Source organism: Crotalus tigris, unplaced genomic scaffold (assembly GCF_016545835.1).
Source record: "Crotalus tigris isolate CLP2741 ecotype Arizona unplaced genomic scaffold, ASM1654583v1 scf7180000018684.1183181, whole genome shotgun sequence".
Taxonomy (NCBI): Eukaryota; Metazoa; Chordata; class Lepidosauria; order Squamata; family Viperidae; genus Crotalus; species Crotalus tigris.
This window is the reverse complement of record NW_024097145.1, coordinates 34,069-56,358: the sequence shown is the minus strand read 5'-3', so window position 1 is coordinate 56,358 and position 22,290 is coordinate 34,069. Positions and strand designations below refer to the sequence as shown.

Below are 22,290 nucleotides of genomic sequence, written 5' to 3'. Positions count from 1 at the left end.
CTTAGTGACTGTTCGAAGTTACAATGGCACTGAAAAAAGGGCCCCCCAAGCCACAGCCGAGCAAGACACTTGCCTGCCCCTCCGGCTGCGCTCTTCCTCCTGTCCGAGGTTTTCATTGTTGTGAGCATTTCTGTTGAGGATTGACAGCGGGGGTGGGGTGGGGGGTGTTTGGTTTTTATTCCCCCCACCCATCTGCTGGGTGGTTGCAGCAGGTTTTGGTCACTTCATATGATCCTGGGACACTGTGACCATTATAAATAAATATGAATCAGTTGCCAAGCATCTGAATGTAAATCACAAGAGCCTGGAGATGCTGCAACATTCCAGCTGATCGGCGCTTCTTCTGGGCTCAGCAGAAGCGTCAGGATCAGTGCTGCTTTCCAGCTGATTGGTGCTTCTTAAGGGCTCAGCAGAAGCACCAGGATCAGCGCCAAGCTCCAGGTGGAGCCTGGCACTGATCCTGGCACTTCCGCTGAGCCCTGCAGCTCCAGCCATCTCTCGCTCAGGCTTGTGCAGTGCTGCCACAGGTTCAGCTCATTCCCCTCTCCCGCTATCACTTTTCTAGGATGGTCGCGTACCACCTGCCAGGCGCCAATGTAGCACAGGTGGTACCCGTACCACTGGTTGAAATGCCCTGGTCTATAGAACTTCCACTGGGGCAATCTGGTTTGGGAGAAATCATTGACCCCTAAAGTGGAGCGATGAGATATATCTGCCTATATTTTTAGATTAAAATATAGAACTAAGAACAATAGGGTATGGACTCTGGAGAAGCTTCTGCTCAAAAGACCAGTTTGAAAAACAGCCAATTGGAAAACAGCTCTGGCAGAGTCTCATCACCCGAATTTAATTTACGTCCTTGGTGCTCCCTGAGTTGGACTGTTTTCTTGCAGATGTTTTATGACCCAACTAGGTAACTTCATCAGGGCTAGAAGAGAGTGGGTGTTGTTTTCTTTTTACATACAGGTGGTTTGGATAGAAGGGAATGTTTGTAGCTCGGGGTTGAACTGTGGGGTCCTGTAATAAAAGCACCAAGGACCCCACAGTCCTCCTCCTCCTTCCCTTCCTCCTCTCCACGCATACCCCGTCTAGCACTGATGATGTTACCTAGTTGGGTCATGAAACAGCTGCAAGAAAACAACCAAGCTCAAAGAGCACCAAAGGAGCCTGCATTCTGAATTGTCCTGAGAAAGAAACCAGGATCCAGAGAAACCTCTTTAGGGCGAGACCGGGTTTAGTTTTTTGCTAAATGCAGCTCCATTTTTGCAACCAGTTTTGGAGTGATTATTTGTGCAAATCCACTCGTTCCGCTTCAGTTATTATACATGACACTGGGCAAACCTATGAATATCATTCGTTCCAAATTCATGGTCTCTACAATTCCAACCTGTTTCCGCAAATAAAATTCAGAAGAAGCTAGACTGCTTCTACAAATAATCACATATTATTCATGTTTCTCCCCCCCCCCCGAAGATTATGCAATTTGCCTTGGAAATTAGACTGGGAGGGGGGGTTTGGGTGCTGCTGTCAGCAACACTGCGCCTAGATTTTATTCTGCTTAATTTTTATTTCACAGGTTGTTAGAGCCACCCAATTCAAATAAAGTGACTCTAGGTTCCATTTAACAGAAGCAAAAAACAAAACAGCAACAGCTAATCAAATCAGGTTGAAAGGGAACAACAGCCTGATGTAAAACTGTTGAGTCTGTGACGGCACGAGTCCTATACTCTCTGTAAATAAATACATTTGTTAGACTTCTGTAATCCATTTTGACACACATGCCAGCCTGTTTTCAAGTTCTATTTGTCCCCAGCTGGTGTTTAAGTAGGAAGATGACAGGCAGAAAGTCAAGGACACAGCCCTTCGTAAATTCATTTTACAGGCAGTCCTTGACTTACATCAGTCCACTTAGTGACCATTCAGTTACAATGGCGTTGAAAACTATGACTTGTGACCGATTTTCATAGTTTACGACCAGTGCAGCATCCCCAAGGTCACATGATCAAAATTCAGTCGTTTTGCAGCGTCCTGGCGTCAGGTGGATTCCCTTTTGCAATCTTCTAACAAGCAAAATCAATGGGGAAGCCAAATTCACTTAACCACCAGGTTGCTAACTGATCAACTACAATGCTTCACTTCATTGGGACAAGAGAAGTCGTAAAAGGGGGCAAAACTCACTTAACAGATGTCTCACTTAACCACAGAAACTTTGGGCTCAATTGTGGTCATAAGGCGAGGACTAGCCGTATTACAGCATATGGCAAAGGTGTTCGTAACAAATCGTTACCGGTAGACCTCGAATTAATGACCACAGTAGGGATCCAGAATTTTGATTGCTTAAGCGAGGTGGTCCTTAAGCAAGCCATTTTACGATCTTTTTGCTAAGGTCGTTCAGCGAAATACCGCAGTTGTTGAGCTGGGACTCCCATGTGGGCATTAAGCTGATTTGGATCCCCCACCTCAGTGACTTTGCTTGTCAGAATCCAGCTGGGAAAGTTGCAAAGGAGCCCTTGCCAATAACACGCCAGTTCCTAGGTGACTGAAGTTTGATCAGGTGACCCTGGGGATTCTGTGACAGTCATGCTGTGAGTCCGTGCTAGTCAGTGGACCCAGCAGCTGAGTCTGGGGAATCAGAGAAGGAAAAAGAGGAGGGGCCTGGAGAGCTATCAGAGTCGGAGGAAGGCTCTGATGAGCTCCAGGACTTACAAGCTGATGAAGAGCCTGGCCCCTCCAATCGTGCTCAGGCTTTGAGACCCAGCTGTGCTGGGAAGCTGAGTCAGACTCTGAGGACTCACAGCTGGAAGACATCATAGACGCTCGCAAACACAGACAGGCAACAAGAGCAGGACAGAGGGAGGCAATGGGGTGACTCCAAGGGAGGAGGAAAAGGCATAGAGAAGCGACGCCTTGGGGCTGCATAATAAAAAGGGAAAGTGTGGGCGGTGCTGGTTGCTGAAGGCAACCATTTGCAAAGGACTTAAGTTTCATGGAATTCTGTTTTGTTTGCCTTGCTTGTGAACAATTCTCCGTTTGAATCGTGTTTTGTTTGCCTTTGCTTTTGGGCCATTTTACAGGTCTGTACCTAACTAATAAAAGGGGGTTGTTTTCCCTGCATTTCCAGCCTACTTGTTAAAAGAGGGTTTTGCCCTTGTGAACTAACCAGGACTCACATAGGCTGGGACAGAACAGGTCGTAAGGGGGAGGACCAGTCATATAGCGCTTTTTTTCAGCATCATTGGAACTTCGAATCTTCACTAGCTCTGTCAACATCCGTGCATTTTGTGCTGTACAAGTAGTCGTCGACTTACAATCGTCATTGAGTTCGACATTCCCCTTGCTAAGCAAGGTAGTGGTTAAATAAGTTGTGTCTCACTTTACGACCTTTTCGCCACAGTTGCTGGGTAAAATCATGGCAGATGTTAAGCAAATCATGCGGTCATTAAGCAAGTCTGGCTTCTCCCCCCCTCTTCCCGGCTGAACTTTGCTTGTCAGAAATCGCTGGGAAGGTTACAAATGGCGATCACATGATCCTGGGACAGTGCAACTGTCCTAAGTACACGCCAGTTGCCGAGCCTCTGAATTTTTGATCGCATGATTGTGGGGATGCTGCAACGGTCGTAAATGTGAAAAAACCCATCGTAGGTCACTTTTTTCAGTGCCATGGTAACTTTGAACAGTCACTAAGCAAACTGCTGTAAATCAAGGACTACCTGTAGTAACTGAGAAGCCTTGTCTCTAACACTGTAGTATGAGAAAGCATTTTCCTTATAATAAACAGACTTTTATCTTTGCCTAATCTGAAACCCCGGGTACTGTTTTTTCACCTGCTTTTATTCTTAATTTGAGCTTCTTACGTATCCACGACAGTCCATATAATGTTCCTTTCTTTCATTTCAGGCTGGTTGTTCCTAATAAAGGCTACTCCTCGTTAGATCAAAGTCCTGATGAAAAGCCATTGGTGGCTCTGGACACGGACAGGTAGATATGAAATGACAAAACTAACCTATGAAATTATATTATTTAGAAGATAGACAAATAGAGTTGGAAGAGACCCTGGAGGTCTTCTAGTCCAGCCCCCTATTTGAGCAGGAGACCTTATACCATCCCAGTCAAATGGTTGTCCAATCTCTTTTTGAAAGCCTCCAATGATGGAGCACCCACAACTTCTGAACATCTGATTTGTGGCCAAAGATGAAGTGTGATTGCTCCGTGTGGAATTTTTCGGAATCCTTTTCTGGGGAAGCTCAAGTTTTTCCAGCTTTTGATATGTGCATTCACCTTGCCAGCTAACAAGCCCCAAAGTTAATGTTTGTAAGTTGTAAGATTTGTTTTGTTGAAGTTGTTTCGTTCATAGCTTTCATTTTTCGTAGTTCTTCCACCTCAGAGTGAGTATACCTTTAATATATAACACCACCACTTTCTATATACAATCTTTCTCCCGTCCAGTGTCCTCCAGATGTATCTAGACTGCTGTGTTGAGAAATTTTTTGAGTTTACTCCAAGCTATTTGGTGACATTATGAAGGTACTCACGGCTAAAAGTCACAAGCTTTGATGGTGCTTAAAATGACTGAGAAGAACATAGAACAGAGAATTCTAGCGCTGGAAGGGATCTTGGTGGTCTTCTAGTCCAACCCCCTGCTCAAACAGGAGACCTTAGATCAGACATGTCAAACACAAGGCCCAGTGGCCGGATGCAGCCCACAAAGTGGTTTTATGTGGCCTGTGAAGCCATCCTGGAAACAGTGAGGGAACGGCCCTCACTGCCTTGGCCCTGGCCCAGGCCAGCTGGGAGCCAATGTACAATTTTGTGGTGGCCATCTTGGCACTTGCCCCAGTGAACCATGCCTTGGCACTTGCCCCGGTCCCATCTCCTTCTCCAAGAGACCCTCAGATCTGTCCTACTCCTGCCCAGGCTCCCATAGGCACTCTTGATGTGAATGATGTAGAACTGGCCACGCCCATCTAGTAGGCCACACCCACTGCATCCACACCCACCCAGAAGGCTGCACCCACCCTGGCCACACCCACCCGCCCCCCCCCCAGGGCAACCGCAATGCTGATGCGGCCCTCAGTGAAATTGAATTTGACACCCCTGCCTTAGATGATCACAATCAAACGTTTGTCTAATCTCCTCTTAAAAACCTCCAGTGATGGAGCACCCACAACTTTCCACTCATTAATTAACAAAGTAACAGAATAACAGAGTTGGAAGGGACTTTGGAGATCTTCTAGTCCAACCTCCTGCTCAGGCAGGAAACCCCTATACCATTTTAGACAAACGGTTGTCCAATCTCTTCTTAAAAACTTCCAGTGTTAAGTGTATTCACAACCTCTGAAGACAAGCTGTTCCACTGGTTAATTGTTCTCACTGTCAGGAAATTACTCCTTAGTTCCAGGTAGCTTCTCTCCTGGATTAGTTTCCATCCTTTGTTTCTTGACCTGCCCTCAGATGCTTTGGAGCAGGGTCTTCACACTTGGCGACTTTAAGACTTGTGGACTTCAACTCCCAGAATTCCTCAGCTAGCCCTGGCTGGCTGAGGAATTCTGGGAGTTGGTGTCCACAAGTCTTAACGTTGCCAAGTTTGAAGACCCTTGCTTTGGAGAATAGGTTGACACTCCCTCTTCTCTGTGACTTCCTGGAGATAGAACAGTTACGTTCCTATAGACCAGGGGTAGGCAACCTTGGCTCTTTTATGACTCGTGGACTTCAACTCCCAGAATTCCTGAGCCAGCACGGCTCAGCTTGGAAACCTCTCCCTTTCTCCTCAGCATGGCTGGCTCAGGAATTCTGGGAGTTGAAGTCACGAGTCATAAAAGAGCCCAGGTTGCCTACCCCTGCTATAGACCACAGATCCATCCTGATGGGCCTCATAGTGCTGTCCTCTCCTTGTCTATGAAAATGAACAGCAGTGTGCTACACAACATGCTCTTTTGCTTGCTGGAGATGCCTTTCCCCATTGTGTCTTGCCTTGCTTTGCAGTGATGATGACTTTGACATGTCCAGATATTCCTCCTCGGGATATTCTTCAGCTGAGGTGGGTCCCATTCCGTCCCTTTGTGTCTCACGAAGAATAAACTTGTCTTTCCGTTTGCAAAGTACGAGGAATCTAAAACTATGAACTGGATTTTTAAAGGCAATGAACCTTGGCAGTACAGTAGTGGCCAAAATTGTGGAAACCTTTCAGGAAAAGTGTACCTTTGAGGTTTGATGGCTAATAACACCACTTTTTTCTTTTTGGAGTAGTACCATAAAATTATATATCAATGGAAAGATAATTTAATCAAGAATGTAATGCAACAAAGTTTGTTCAATGATCTGTACTGTATTCTATGAAAAGTTATAGCTAAATAACCAGAAAAAGGAAGCACAACTTGCTTAGGTTGGTATCAGGTAGCTTTCCTTCATCTGATTGTAGCCAATGAGCATGAGGGTTTAGAGAGCCAATCAGGTGTCATCTTGTTTTGGCCATGAGCCAATCAGATCACAGTAGGATTCAGTTATGGATGTCATGTGTTGAAGCTGAGAGGAGGATATTTGTCAGTGTGTTATGTGATGGCTATCAAGTTGGTTGGGTTTTTTTGTGTTCTTTCATTTAGTGAGCTTGTAAAACGTAATAAAATTAAAGTAATGGTGCAAAGAGTTGACTGGTCGCCCAGAAAGCGATGTAAAATAGTATTATTAAGTGAACAAGGCTACAGATATAAAGAAATTAGAAGAAAAATGGCTGGAAACGTAACCAAAGGTGGCATTTCTACTGTACACTTTTCCCAAAAGGTTTCCACAATTTTGGCCACTACTGTCGTTTTCTCGGGCTAAAACTTCTAGATTTACTGATAATACTTCTGAAATGTGGATTCGGATACTGCTTTAGGGAAGACCTGATGTAATTTTCATCACAGATGCAGGGAGAGATAAGAGTTGGCCAAATTCATGATTACATCTCCTCCACAGAGATCTTCAGGGCATCAGACCCTCTGCAAATACATTGGTCCCTCTCAGTCCTTGAAAATGTCCTGGAAAAATGAGATTGGCAATCAAACCAAATCTGAACCAGTCTTTGGCCACCAGGCTTACGTTTTCAATAAGAGGCAGTCCTCAACTTACGACCAATCGAGTGCAAAATTTCCATTGCTAAGCGAGACCATTGTTAAGTGAGTTTTGCCCCATTTTACGACCTTTCTGGCCACAGTTGTTAAGTGAGTCACTGCGGTTAGTAACACGCCTGTTAAGAGAATCCAGCTCCTCCATTGACTTTGCGGGTCAGAAGGTCGCAAAAGGGGATCATGTGACCCTGCAACCGTCATAAAGACAAGTCAGTTGCCAAGCCTCTGGATTTTGATCATGTGACCATGGGGATGCTGCAACGGTGGTAAGTGTGGAAAAAAACGGTCCTAAGTCACTTGTTTCAGTGCCGTTGTAACTTTGAACGGTCACTAAACAAACTACTGTAAGTCGAGGACTGCCTATAGCAGTGGTTCTCAACCTTTTTAATGCCGTGACCCCCAACCGGTCGTAAGTCGAGGACTACCCAACCGGTCATAAGTCGACTTCCCAACCGGTCGTAAGTCGGGGACTTTCCCTGCCCGGGAGCGCTGCGCATGCGTGGTGCCGCCCCCTGTGCCGGCCGAGGCATAGCTGGCAAGTGGCAAAGATGGAGCAGGCCAACCACCCGCTGGGCCACCAGCTGGCCCAGCCCAAGGGAGGTAAGGCACCCGCCGGGCCCCACGTGCGCCAGCAACCCTCCCTGCGCCCGCTGGCCTCCCGCCTCCCACCCCTGGCCCTCTTTTACTTACATTTTTAGTAGTTGCTCAGCAGGGAGGGGTGGAAGCTTCCAGACAGCTCGCCTTCGCTGCAGATAACTTGCAGCACCATTTGCAGACTGGGGCTTTTGGCGGGCTCAGCAGGGCAGAGACAGCCTGGACAATTCCTATTGGCTTTTGAAAGCCAATAGAATTAGACTCTATTCAAGAGAGTCTATTTTATTGGCTTTCAAAAGCCAATAGAATAAAAGGGAGTAGCACAGCTAAGGAAAAGAGGAAAAAAAATGGCAGACTGCATTGTTTGGTGACCCTCGTGAAATGGTCATTCGACCCCAAATGGGGTCGCGACCCACAGGTTGAGAACCGCTGGCCTATAACATCCTGGGAAGAGCTCATATCTTAGGAGTAGATCATAGCTGAGTAGTCGTAGTGTGCAAAACTGCAAATTCAGACTTGATCTTGTTAAACATGACCAGAAAAGCACCTTTGGCTAAGAGTCTCGACCTCTAATAAGTTTTATAGAGGCCTGGCCCAGCTTCGTTGTTTCGAAGACGTCAGGCCAACATTGGGAGCATCATAGATACCACTTTACTTATTTATTTATTAAATCGATAGCCTGCCTGCTTCACTATCCCGAACTACTCCGGGCAGCTTACTTAGGCAGAGGTTAATCCATAAAGCTGATGACTTAAGCTGTTCTTGAGTGATTTGGGTTGCTCGCTCCTGCTATTGCTATTTGGATGGATGGATGGATGGATGGACAGATAGATAAATAATAGATAATGGATGGATGGATGGACGGACTGATAGATAGATAACAGATAATAGCTGGCTGGCTGGCTGGCTGGAGAGAGAGAGATAGATAGATAGATAGATAGATAGATAGATAGATAGATAGATAGATAGATAGATAGATAGATAGATAGATAGATAGATAACAGCTGGATGGAGACATTTTAAAGGGAGACTAGTATAGCTATTTCAAGCTATTTAGCTCTCATCAGCTAGCCATACCCTTCTGAGATTTGAACCTGGGCAGCTATATATATTGGGTGAAGCACCTGGTCTACCAAATATAGGACAAAGCAATCTGCTACTGCATTTCGCTCCAGTCTAGGAACATTTTTTGCAGACAGATGTCACTACTGTGAAAACTGTAAATTCAAAATTTTGTAGCTTTAACTCTTTGTCAGTTACAAAATTTTGAATATATATACATAGATAGGTAGATAGATGGGTGGGGAGGTAGGTAGGTAGACAGACAGACAGACAGACAGACAGACAGACAGACAGACAGACAGACAGACAGACAGACAGACAGATAGATAGATAGATAGATAGATAGATAGATAGATAGTAGCTGGATGGAGGCATATTAAAGGGAGACTAGTATAGCTATTTCGAGCTATTTAGCTCTCATCAGCTAGCCCTACCCTTCTGAGATTTGAACCTGGGCAGCTATATATATTGGGAGAAGCACCTGGTCTACCAAATATAGGACAAAGCAATCTGCTACTGCATTTTGCTCCAGTCTAGGAGCATTTTTTGCAGGCAGATATCACTACTGTGTAAATTCAAAATTTTGTAGCTTTAACTCTTTGTCAGCTACAAATTTTTGAATGTATATACATAGATAGGTAGATAGATGGGTGGGTAGGTAGGTAGGTAGATAGATAGATAGATACAGTAGATAGATAGACAGACTGACAGACAGACAGATGGACAGACAGATAGAATGACAATACAATACAATAACACCGTAATAAACTCACCACAATATGACAACATACAGTTGCCCTGGGATAGATGTTGTAATTCAATATCTAAGGAAGCTAACCCTCTAATTACAAAGACGTCCCTGCTCTCTAATATTCATGTCAGCGCCTACAATTCTGGGCCAGGTGCCTCTCAGGTGCCTCTCAATTGGACCATGGCTGGGTTGACATCCTGTCTCTTTGTCTGCAGCAGATCAACCAGGACTTGAATATCCAACTTCTCAAGGACGGATACCGGTTGGACGAGATCCCGGACGACGAGGACCTTGACCTGATTCCGCCCAAGTCCGTCAACCCCACTTGCATGTGCTGTCAAGCCACCTCTTCCACTGCCTGTCACATCCAGTAACGGGGGACGCCTGGCCAAGCCGAGGGCGACCGGCGCGGCGCGTTCCATTATAACTGTAAAACTTAACAGCCATTGCTTCCTCCTATGGTAGGACGTGCACCTCTTTGTGTTCATAGAGTCAGGAGAAACCAAAAAAAAAAAAAATTAATAATAATATTAACCATTTTGAGATCCTCTTCTCTCTCTTTTCTTTTTTTTTTTGTTTGTTTGTATGAGTTAAAACTGCAGTAAGTGAGAGGTGAGATAACACTGTACAGGAAAAATCCATTTATCTCTTTGGAATTCAGGGCTGGTTTCAAGATTCATGCATAGAGTTCCAAAGACAGGTGGACGGATTGGCTGAGGATGTTGTAGGGCAGGCCTATCCAACCTCGGCAACTTTAAGACTTGTGGACTTCAACTCCCAGAATTCCCCAGCCAGCATGCGCTGGCTGGGGAATTCTGGGAGTTGAAGTCCACAAGTCTTAAAGTTGCCGAGGTTGGAGACCTCTGCTGTAGCTCTACTTGACCAATTTTGTTCCAGGTGCAGGAGAAGGAAAACAGTCTTTGATCAGAAATTAAGGGGACTTTATTTTGGGGGCAGGGGAAGCTGAATAAGAGGGAGAGGAGGAGAGCAAGAACGAAATACCAGATTTTTTTTTTATTTTATTTTTTGCTAAAGAGGAATTGGCCAGGAGGAATTCATACCAAACATGGATTACAGGGAACTAGTAACAGTGTAACACCAAACAGTGGTGGCCACTGAAACATGAAAAAAAAAATGGAATATAGAACCAGGGCTCCCCTCACTCCATAGTCTTACCTACTCACTAAACACAAACCCTAACATAAGTCTACCAACTCCGAGAAGCAGCATTGCTCACAATGTAAATCTTGATTTCTTCAAGACGAGAAGATCTGCATTGGGCTGTTTTTCTCCTGCATTTGCAAAGCAAGAGGTCCTTTAGCTTCTGAGGATCAGGGGTCAAGCTGCTGCCCTAAGCAGATCTTGGCTTGTAGTGCCCACTGGGGTGGGGTGGGGGGTCCTTGGTGCGCTCTGATTGTGGTTGTTTTCTTGCAGACGTTTCATGACCCAGCTAGGTAACGTCATCAGTATTAGTGATGTTATCTAATTTGGGTAATGAAACATCTGCAAGAAAACCACCAAGCTCAGAGAGCACCAAAGACCCTTTATTTCAACCCTGAGCAATCAATATTCTCCTATATCAGTGCCCGCTGGGTTCAAAAACAGGATTGTGGCTACTTACAGAGGCTCCTGATGAGTCCAGAAGGCGACACCCTTTTGTCCCAAGATCCAGCTGGCCAGACCCAGCACCTGCCTCCATTCTGGACCTGGGTCAGTGACAATTCCCCACGGCCAACTCACCACAGTCAACTTGCCGCGGGGCGAGAGTTATACTGTTAAAAAGAAATGGTGGCATAGAGTCATTAAAGGAAGGAACATGACCATGAAACGTGAACGATAACAATTAAAATATTTTTTTAATTCATTTTAAATCATTCAATGGAATTGCTAAATTGTCCTGCGGTGAGTTGGCTGCGGCAGTTCCATCTGGAGCCAGAACAGTTGGGCTTGCCTAAAGACTTCTTGGCCTAAATCCTCTCCTGTTACTGGATGCCAACTAGCATGCTCATGTCCTTGACAGATTGGTGCCCTGTTCGGCCATCGCCATTGCTTGTAAATAGGCTGCTTTTGCAGCGTTTGTATAAAAACTACCGGCCACCTGTAGTAAAGGAGAGAGAAAAAAAAATAACAATAACCAAAACTGATGATTATTCTGCTTTGCTAAACTCAGACTGTGCCAAGCTTTGCAACCTAACAGAGAAAATATTTGAGTATATCTAGAGACAAAACCAATATGGCGGAGTCACTGTCCCTATCCAAGCCTGCTCATCTTCGGGGACTTCTCTGCTCCAAACTGGGTTTTAGGATTTGTCCCCTGGCTCACCAACTCTCCCCTCCTGAGCACAAATTCGGACTGCTATCTTCTCCTGATAGAGTATTTATGTACGTGGGTACTACATATATTCCCATCCTGGTTAGCAGTTCCACCCGTTGTCCGTGGATTAAAGTGATCCTGGGTTTTGGGAAGCAGAGTTTCTTTCATGGTCCTCTTGGAGAAGAGGGAGCTGCAAGAGAAAATGAGATTATTTTGGAAACGTGATACAGGAGATGGCAGGTTTCTTCTGTTGAGTTGATCTTTTGAGTTAAGGACCAGCAAAAACTTCATGGGATGACTAGAACCATGGCAAAGGCTGACACCCTCCCCCCAAAAAATGACCTTATTAGTGATTAATGTAGGCCAGAGAAGTTTCCCTTTAATAATAAAAAAAGACATCCTTAATCCCTTTGAAAAGCTTCTACCTAGAGATTAACTCATCTGTATTTGATTTTCACACATGGTTCCTTCAAACGGATAACAGTGATTTTTTTTTATTTTATTTTTTAAAAAGAATCTTTGCACTGCTTAACGTGATTATGACCTCCTACCTTTGTGTTTCTAGCCAAACGCTTTGTCATATATTTTTTTTCTCCACTAGGATTTGGGGGATTGCAAAAGGACTGTGCTTTGAATTTGACCTTTGTTCGTATTTGGGCCCCCGAGAGATCAGATGGGTAAATATTACGGGCCCGCTCAGCCCCTTCTTTTGACCCGGATGTGCGTTGTGTCAAAACTCTGATGAAAAGATAAATTTTCCTCTTTCGGTCTTCACAAAAGTTCTTGGAGAGAAAGCTCTTTTAGCAAGGTCAGTATGGTAGTACCGTAAATGCCGGCGTACAAGGCGACCCGGCGTATAAGACGACCCCCGTCTTTATAGCCGGGCCGCATTTCTAGAACGTCGTCTTATACGCCGGAAACTACTAGTATTTCCGGCGTGTAAGACGACTCGGCGTATAAGACGACCCCCGTCTTTGGCGCCGATTTCAGTGCTCACGGAAGTCGCCTTATACGCCGGCATTTACTGTATATACATTTTTAAAAAAACATTATTTTTGGCATCTCCTTGCCTTTGTGTCTTTGTGTTTTCTAAGAAAGAGACAGAGTAGAAAAGAGGAAAAATTAGCAAGGCTTTCAAAGGGACTTTTTTTTTCCAAAAGGCAACTGGATTTTCTTGGTTTTCTTGATGTTTTGCTTCTCATCCAAGGAGTTTCTTCAGTTCTGACTGAATGGTAGAGGATGGAAGGATTTATAGTCCTCGCAGTTGTCTAGTCGTTAGCTCTCTCTCTCTCTCTCTCTCTCTCTCTCTCTCTCTCTCTCTCTCTCTCTCTCTCTCTCTCTCTCTCTCTCTCAGTCGTTGAGGCCACTTGGAGATTTATCTGTGCCCTCAGGGTCAGCTGAATCGGAGTGCAAAAGGGTATGGAGCCTTCTCGGAACTGCTGACAGGACACTAAGATGGATCTGCCATTTTTTTCCCTCTTAGGGACATTAACCCAGAAGGAAATGTCCTCATCTGGGGGCTTTAGGCAGTGCAGGAACCTTCCGTTCTCACTTGAGGGACTGCCTTCCTGCTCATGCAGCCGGGTTATGCCCAAAAGCAAGTAAGTTTAGACAGAGTTGGTGGTCCTCCATGCACGCTTTCCTGCCCTCGTTCCCTTCCAGGGAAGGGGCCTATTTGCAGCAAACGTGGAAAGAACCAAAGCCATTCTGGATGCGACCAAGTCCTGCATCTGCTCTGAAAGATCAAGGTCCCTGGGGTAGGGTCTCCTTCCTTGTGGGAGATGCGCAAGCGACCCGGTCAAATTGTACACGTGTCGGGGAAGGGAGGGAGATAGCAGGAAAAGTCAGAGGCCTAACTTACTTCTCCGAAGGAATCTTGGCACCCGTGTCCAAGATTCCTTCCTTGCAAGCTCGGCTGAATTGCACACAGCCCTTGTTCTTCAAGTTCTGTTGTTTCTTATCGGGCCATACCTATTCTGCTGAAAGGTTGGTAACTCTCTTCTCTCTGTCCTCAGCTTATCCTCCTCCTAACCCTTGGAGGCAGCTTAAAACACCCTCCCCCAATAAATCAGCTGCCCCACATTTATCCCAAGAACGTCCCACAGTGCGTCTGCAGGAAATTCAGGAGCTAAAATGGAGGAAGGCACATATTTACCCAAAATGCAGGAGCTAAAATGGAGGAAGGCGTGTATTTACCAACCAAGCATCTTGACAGAATAACAGAGTTGGAAGGGACCCTGGAGGCCTTCTAGTCCAACCCCCTGCTGGAGCAGGAGACCCTGGCCTATCCCGTTTCAGAAACGTGGCTGTCCAATCTCTCCTTAAAAACCTCCAGTGCTGGAGCAGCCACAACTTCTGGAGGATCTATAATAATAATAATAATGATAGTAGTAAAGTTGGAAGGGACCTTGGAGGTCATCTAGTCCAACCCCCTGCTCGGGCAGGAAACCCTACACCATTTCGGACAAATGGCTGTCCAGTCTCTTCTTAAAAGAAGTGTTGGAGCATTTACTGCTTCTGGAGGCAAGCTGTTCCACTGATTAATTGTTCTCACTGTCAGGAAGTTTCTCCTTACTTCTTCTCTGCTTCGGTCTAGAATGATCTCCATTGCTGCAGGGGTTCTTGGCCTATAATTTGTGGGTCCCTCATATTCCTACAGCCATCTCTCCAGCCCCCTCCCTCCTTTGGAGAGAGAGCCAAGTGGCAGAACTTTGCTACACAACTCTTTGCCCCCTTGAAAGCCGTTGCGCCTTCAAATCCTTCCGTCAGGAATTACCGAATGCCAAATAGCAGAGTTGGAAGGGACCTTGGAGGTCTTCTAGTCCAACCCCCTGCTCGAGCAAGAGACCCTATGCCATTTCAGACAAAGGGTGGTCCAATCTCTTCTTGAAAGCCCCCAGTTTTGGAGCATCCAAATTCCTTCAAAAAGTCCGAGTTTTCTTGCTTGTGAGCACCTTATGACCAACCAAGAGATTCAGTAAGTTCTGTCCCATCCTCTCTTTTTATAAATTGATAGATTTGCACCGAGAGGGAAGCAGAGGATCATCCAGCTTCCCAAAACTGCGAGGGAATAATTTTGTCTTCGTTCTTGTTTGGTGGAGGGGCGGGAGACCCCCCCCCTTAGATTTTGCACTGTTCAACCTGCCCCTTCCTCTATCAGTCCCACCCCCTCCAGTAGCTTCATTAACTAGATAAGGGGGTTCAGGACTGCTTCCGTTTGCTTCTTCCTTGGATAGGTCAAATATTCTCTTGTAAACCCCCCCCCACTCTTCTTTTCCTGAAAGTGTGTGCCCTGATGGCCTGGGAGCAAGGGGTCTTCTGCGGAAAACTGTTTCAAGAAACTTAGTTACCTTGTTCACTCTTCCTCTTTTAAGTGTCAGTTTATCAAGGATGTTAGGTCTCAGCCATCTCTTCTCCAGGAGCAAAACCAGAGACCCAAGACCTGTCCTTAAGCCCAAAGCCTTCTCCACCAGCCTCCTCTGTCCTGTGACCAGCTGCCCTATTGGGAGAGGGGTTAGTGAAGCCACCTTATCCACCTGGGATGCTCTCTGAGCTGGGTTGCTTTCTTGCAGACGCTTCATGACCCAAGGAGGTAACATCATCAGTGTTAGAAGGGAGTGGGGTGTGTGGAGTGAAGAAGGAGAAGGAGAAGGAGGAAGACCATGAAGCTCTGGGTACTCTCTGAGCTTGGTTGTTTTCTTGCAGATGTTTCGTGACCCAACTAGGTAATGTCATCAGTGCTAGCGAGTATGGACTTTGTGCTGTTTTTTTTTTTTTTAAATCCCAGAACACATCCTCTCCAACAGTCAATACCCAGATAAGCAGGGATTGCTTCCAGACAAACAACCAAGCAGAAAACAATAGCCTCATCAAGGTACTACTAAGGAGAAAACTATACACCCACCAACACCAACATGTCAAGCCACTACTATATGAACTAAGGTCATTGGTGCTTCTTGAGCTGAGTTGTTTTCCTGCAGACATTTCATTACACATCTAGCTGACATCATCAGTAGTAGAAGGGAGTGGGGTTTGTTCTCTACCCCAAACAAGGAACTATCAATTCGGTCAACAGCCTAACCAAGAAGAAAACAGCACTCCCACCAAAAGGACAGGCCACTAATATATAAAAAGTTAGTAAAGCCCGCTCCCTTCTCACACTGATGATGTTACCTAGTTAGGTAGTGAAATGTCTGCAAGGAAACAAGCTCAGAGAGCACCAAGAACTCCACAATTGTCCTCTTCCCTTCCTCCTCTTCCTCCTCCTCCTCCTCCTCCTCGCACTGATGATGGTATCTAGTTTGGTAATGAAATGTGTGCAAGAAAACCACCAAGTTCAGAGAGCACTAAGGACTCCACAGTTGTCCTCTTCCCTTCTTCCTCCTCCTCCTCCTTCTCTTCCTTGCACTGATGATGCTACCTAGTTTGGTAATGAAATCTGTTGAAGAAAACCACCAAGGTCAGAGAGCACCAAGGACCCTACAGTCGTCACTATCTTCCTCCTCCTCATCCTCCTGAAACTCTACTGGCTTCCAGCACTGATTATATTACCTAGTTTGGTCATGAAACGTCTGCAGGAAAACTACAAAGCTCAGAGCGCAGGCAGGAACCCCCCCCCCCAGTTGCACCTTCAGCTGCAAATGTTCTCTTCCATTGCTACTTCTTACCATGTCTGACTTGTGTGTGCATGAAACAGGCAAAGGAAAGATGTCAGAGTCCCAACAGGGAACCGTCTTTGGTTTGGGGATAACCAACCTGCTCGGGAATCCTTGACGAGACACCAGCCCTATCACTTCCCTCTTAAACTCACTTATAAATTGGGAAGGGGAATCTCCTTGTTCTGGCTAATCCCCCTCCCCTCCTAGTAAGTCGGCTCTTGTTTTCTAGCCAAGCCCAGTCTTAACTCTTTGCTTCCCCGGTCTGAGCAACGTAGCACAGTCCTTTTCCCATCGTGTAGATGACTGCCTTAAACCAATCTGTTGGGTTGTTGGTTTTGTTTTTTTTTAATTATAATTATTATTATTATTATTATAGTTTACTGTCAAGTTTACACATTAATTTATTTTTACAATGTGATTTTTGGAAGACATGTTACATGTATAATGTTTTTTTTTTAACATTTCCATTGCAGTATTTATCATTGTTACTGGTTGTGTGTAGTGTTGACAGAATTAATATTAAAAGGCATACATATGAAACCTACCCAACTGTCTCTGTGTCTGAAAGCCTCCATCTCCGGAAAAGGAAGGGAGAGATTCTGTTTTCTCAGAGCAATAAAAAAACAAAATACTGTAGACATTGACGAGCAAAGGGGAAGGGGTGTGTGTACGTGTGTGTGAATGATAGGGAGGGAGAGAGAGAAAGTGAGAGAGAGAGAGAGAAAGAAAGAAAGAAAGAAAGAAAGAAAGAAAGAAAGAAAGAAAGAAAGAAAGAAAGAAAGAAAGAAAGAAAGAAAGAAAGAAAGAAAGAAAGGAGAAAAAAGGAAGGGGGGAGGGAAAGAAAGAAAGAGGAAGGAAGGAAGGAAAAGAACGAAAGAGAAGGGAAAGGAGGGAGGAAGGGGAGAGAGACAGACCGTAAGTGTGTGAGATTGTGTTGTTCTAGCCTTCCTATGGCAACCAAGTTCTTACATTTCTGGGGCTATTCCTTCTAATTCACCCATCACTTTCTCACCTTCCCTGTTCCTGTGCAATGATTTCAGATGGACTTTGAAGGGGGGGGTTGGACTAGAAGACCTCCAAGGACCCTTCCAGTCCTATGGTTCTATGTAGATAAAAAATGCACAGTAGTAAGTCAAAGACTACCTACACTCCAGGACAAATCCCACACTTGTTAGCCACAACAATCTATATGCAATCAGACTGATAGGGAAACATTCAGATCTAGATGGTTCACAGTTCCTCCACATCCAGATTCAGGAATAATAGATTGGTGGGACCTTCAAAATGGTGGTCTTTTTCATGCCGGGGTGCTCAACGGCTTCCCTGTAGCACTTGAGAAGCGTTTTCTGTTGGAAAATGAAAAGTAGGCAAAAAACGTTTTCAGGGAAGTCACACAAACCGATAGACGTATTTACCTCAGAGGTCTTCACCCTTGGCAACTTTAAGACTTGTGGACTTCAACTCCCAGAATTCCCCAGCCAGCCTTTAAGTTCACAGATTTTAAAGCTTCCTGACAAGGGAATTCTGGGAGCTGAAATCCACACATCTTAAAGCTTCCTGAGGGGAATTCTGGGAGCTGAAATCCACACGTTTCCTGACGGGAATTCTGGGAGCTGAAATCCACACATCTTAAAGCTTCCTGACAGGGGAATTCTGGGAGCTGAAGTCAACACTTCTTAAAGCTTCCTGACAGGAGAATTCTGGGAGCTGAAATCCACACATCTTAAAGCTTCCTGACAGAGGAATTCTGGGAGCTGAAATCCACACATCTTAAAGTTTCCTGACGGGAATTCTGGGAGCTGAAGTCAACACTTCTTAAAGCTTCCTGACGGGAATTCTGGGAGCTGAAATCCACACATCTTAAAGCTTCCTGACAGAGGAATTCTGGGAGCTGAAATCCACACATCTTAAAGCTTCCTGATAGGGGAATTCTGGGAGTTGACGTCCACACATCTACAAGCTGCTGAGGTCGAGAAACGCTACTTTAGAGGAAAAGATTGGAAGACTCACTGGCTTTGAGGCTGCTTCATTGCCTCTATGGTCATCCTCAATTCCTAGAAAGAAACCTACTCTCAATTCCAGTTCCATTTCTTTAAACATTCAGATGGTTGCACATCCAAATGTCCCCAACAAAGCTAAACCTTCAGCAGGATCTCTCTGTACAAAGCCCTGGAAGGCAGAATCACGCAAAATGAAATCTGCAGGTGACATAGACCTCTTCAGCAGTTACCGATGGTGATCACGGATCAACTGGGTCACCCAAGGATAGATGCTCCCTCTGCTGGGATAAGGGGCTTTGCTTGAAGTTTTCATTTTCACCTTAGGCCCATCTTCTACCCAAGAACTTGCTGAGCTCCTGCACATGGCAGAAAGTTCTCTGGCATTTCCAGGGATGTACATGTAGAACCGGGATCTCCAAACTTGGCAACTTTTAAGATTTGAGGACTTAACTCCCAGAATTCCCTAGCTGGCAAGCTTCAAAGATCTGTGGACTTCAACTCTCAGTATTCCCTAGTTACCAAGCTTTGGGAAGTATGGGTTTCATGCTGGTTGAGGACTTCTGGGAGTTGAAGTCCATACATCTTCAAGTTACCTTGCTCTAAAGCCGTGTTTCCCAAACTTGACAATTTTAAGGCATGAGGACTTCAACTCCCAGAATTCCACAGCCAGCAACGCTGGCTGTGGAATTCTGGGAGTTGAAGTCCACATGCCTTAGAATTGTCAAGTTTGGGAAACACTGCTCTAAAGCCTTGGGCCCACCTGGATGGGTTTTCCTGACCCACTTGCCTATTTCTGCCTGCCAACTGTGACATCACCCATGATGCCAAGGCTGACTGTTGGGAAGGGCTGTGATCTTCAAGGAAAAGAAGACTTAATTTTGCCCCACTGGCATGAAGAGCAACTCTCCCTTTCCCAGCATCCGTAGGGAAAGAGCCCCAGACTCCATGAGGCTGAGGTCTCCAGCTCTTCTGCCGAAGAAGTGTACTTCACTCCCTCTCCCTGCATTCACGATTTCCGAAGAGCCGTCCAGATCCATCCAAGATGTTCCTCTTTGCTACCAAAACCAAGACACCCATCAGCACCTACGCTGACTCCTACAGGCCTCCCAACACCATGAAGAAGGTCTTTGAGGAAGCTCCAATGACTCTCTGGAGCGAGAATAAGTTTGTGACCCAGGTAACTCTAAAGTGCATATGAGACTATGGTCCCACCATATCTGGAACATGGCGGTTGAGAAGGTAGTAATTAGATGTCTTGAAGTGGAACACAACTTGACCCAGCAGAGAAGGTGTCCTGGATCAGTCCAAGGCCATCAAGTTTAGGACGTCCAGCCAGCTCTCCGTGATGCTCTCTTTCCTGGCCAACACTCAGTAAGGAGAGCCCCACAGATAGTTGTGTGGGATTCTTGGTGCACTCTGAGCTTGGTTTTTTTTCTTTTAGACATTTCATTACCCAACTAGGTAAAATCACCAATTCTGAAGGTTATATTACCAAGTTGGGTAATGAAATGGCTGCAAGAAAACAACCAAGCTCAGAGTTATTTCTCCTCCTCCTCCTCCTCCACCACCACCACCACCACCTCCACCCCACAAACCCCACACTTTTCTAACACTGATGATGTGACTTAGTTGGGCAATTGAACGTCTGCAGGAAAACAACCAAGCTCAGAGAGTACCAGAACCTCACAGTCCCCTCCTCCTCCTCCTCCTCCTCCTCCTCCTCCTCCTCCTTTCTGCAAACCACACTTCCTTGTAGCAGTGATGAAGTTACATAGTTAGGTCATGAAACCTCTGCAAGGAAACAGTCAAACTCAGCACCAAGGACTCCACAGTCCAGCCCTGAGCTACAAATATTCTCTTCTATTTAAATCAGAGCCATTAAGGCATCTCCTCCTATTGAACCTTGAAATATATTGTAGTTTGTTTCTGCTGCCCAGTATGGTATAGGCTCAGGATTATGGGTACTGAAGTCCAGCACGTATGGACCGTGCTGTCTGGGAAAGGCTATTCAGGTGAGTTAGTTGGCAAATCTGCTCCAGTTTCTCTGGAACAGCCATCCAAGCCCAAAATCAGAAAGGAAGTATCTCTAATGACAAAAATTGGGTTGGAAAATCCATCAGGTGTACAACAGAGTTGGAAGGGACCTTGGAGGTCTTCTAGTCCAACCCCCTGCTTGAGCAGGAGACCCTTGACCATTCCAGGCAAATGGCTGTCCAATCTCTTCTTAAAAACCTCTTCTTAAAAAACCTTTTCCCACTTAGAGTGTCAGAGGGGGCAAAAAAGTCAAGATGGCAGCCACAACCATACAATTAAAGTCATGCTTTTTTGCATGTACTGTGCATGCAGTGTATACAAAAAGAGGCAAGGCTTTTGTGATGTGGAAGCAGCCACCATTTGACTTTGAGGCCTCTCTCCACCCTCCCACAGACTCCCCCACCTCTGGGATCCCACTGCATCAGGATTCAGCGATTCAAAAAACAACTACTCCAAAGGAAGGAAGGAAGGAAGGAAGGAAGAAAGAAAGAAAGAAAGAAAGAAAGAAAGAAAGAAAGAAAGAAAGAAAGAAAGAAAGAAAGAAAGAAAGAAAGAAAGAAAGAAAAGATTATGGGAATTGGCTTCAAAGCATCCAAGTCATCCTTGTGAAAACACCGCCCTCTCTTGGCCAGGATGGGCATCTCAGCCTTCCCACAACATGGCCAACTGGGATGAACTGGGTTTATAGTTGGCCCAGTTCGCCACATGAAAGCTGGCCTGTAAGCAAGATTAATTTGGACAGAGGTGGCCCAGTTCTGTCTGGATCCTTCAAAGGAAAGCTGAAATTATAGGATGAAAAAAAATATTTCCAGATAATCTGCTGTTTGTCGGATTTGCACATCATGCTTGCAACACGCACAGGTGAGGGAGAACAAGACAAACTGAGCGGGCCAGTTCTGAGGCAAACAATGTAGGCCAAGCAGAGGTCAAATCCTCCATGGAGAGCAGTTATGTCTGTAGTCTCTGCCTCCAAGCAATTGACTCCTTATTTCAGAGGGAAGAGATTAAAAGTGGGTCATGAAACATTTGCAAGCAAACCAACAAACTCAGAGAGGAGTAAGGACCCCACAATCCTCCTGCTGCTGCTCCTCTTCCTTCTCTCTGCAAACAATACTTCCTTGTAACACTGATGAAGTTACATAGTTAGGTAATAAAACGTCTGCAAGAAAGGAGTCAAACTCAGCGAGCACCAAGGATTCCACATTCTGCTCCCTCCTCCTCCTCCCCCTCCCCCCTCGCCTTCTCCTCTTCCTCCTCCTTGTCCCCCCTCCCCCTCCTCCTCCTCCCTAACACTGATGCTGTTACCTAGTTAGGTCATGATATGTCTGCAAGAGGGAGTCAAGTTCTTTTCCAAAGCACCTGAAGGCAGGACAAGAAGCAATAGATGGAAACTAATCAAGGAGAGAAGCAACCTAGAATTAAGGACAAATTTCCTGACAGTGACAATAATTAACCAATGGAACAACCTGCCTCCAGAAGCGGTGAATGCTCCAGCATTGGGATTTTTAAAGAGGAGATTGGACAACCATTTGCATGAAATAGTATAGGGCAGGGGTCTGCAACCTTGACAACTTTAAAACTTGTGGACTTCAGCTCCCAGAATTACTCAGTCAGCTATGCTATGCTAATTCTGGGAGCTGAAGTCCACAAGTCTTAATGTTGTCAAGGTCGCAGACCCCTGGTATAGGGTTTCCTGCTTGAGCAGGGGGTTGGACTAGAAGACCCCCAGGGCCCTTTCCAACTCTATTCTGTTCTGTTCTGTTCTTCTAAT

The 22,290-nt window shown here is 45.5% G+C and overlaps 2 protein-coding genes across 4 annotated transcripts in view; both read left to right on the top strand.

Annotated features, from left to right (window-relative positions):
- The window catches only part of FAM219A (family with sequence similarity 219 member A), a 56,938-nt gene extending 42,827 nt beyond the window's left edge, over positions 1 to 14,111 (top strand). Inside the window, exons 4-6 of one of the 2 annotated variants that reach the window (XM_039355381.1) lie at positions 3,898 to 3,978; positions 5,983 to 6,037; positions 9,732 to 14,111. In XM_039355381.1, coding sequence (XP_039211315.1) covers positions 3,898 to 3,978; positions 5,983 to 6,037; positions 9,732 to 9,887 — 292 coding nt within the window. In that variant the 3' untranslated portion in view covers positions 9,888 to 14,111. Of the gene's footprint in view, positions 1 to 3,897; positions 3,979 to 5,982; positions 6,038 to 9,728 lie in introns of both variants that reach the window. The other variant, XM_039355380.1, reaches the window with a different exon arrangement.
- Positions 14,112 to 19,326: 5,215 nt separating this feature from the next.
- The window catches only part of CUNH9orf24 (chromosome unknown C9orf24 homolog), a 36,951-nt gene continuing 33,987 nt past the window's right edge, over positions 19,327 to 22,290 (top strand). The window contains exon 1 of one of the 2 annotated variants that reach the window (XM_039355392.1): positions 19,327 to 19,662. In XM_039355392.1, the coding sequence (XP_039211326.1) occupies positions 19,528 to 19,662 (135 nt within the window). In that variant the 5' untranslated portion in view covers positions 19,327 to 19,527. The remainder of the gene's footprint in view (positions 19,663 to 22,290) is intronic. The other variant, XM_039355393.1, reaches the window with a different exon arrangement.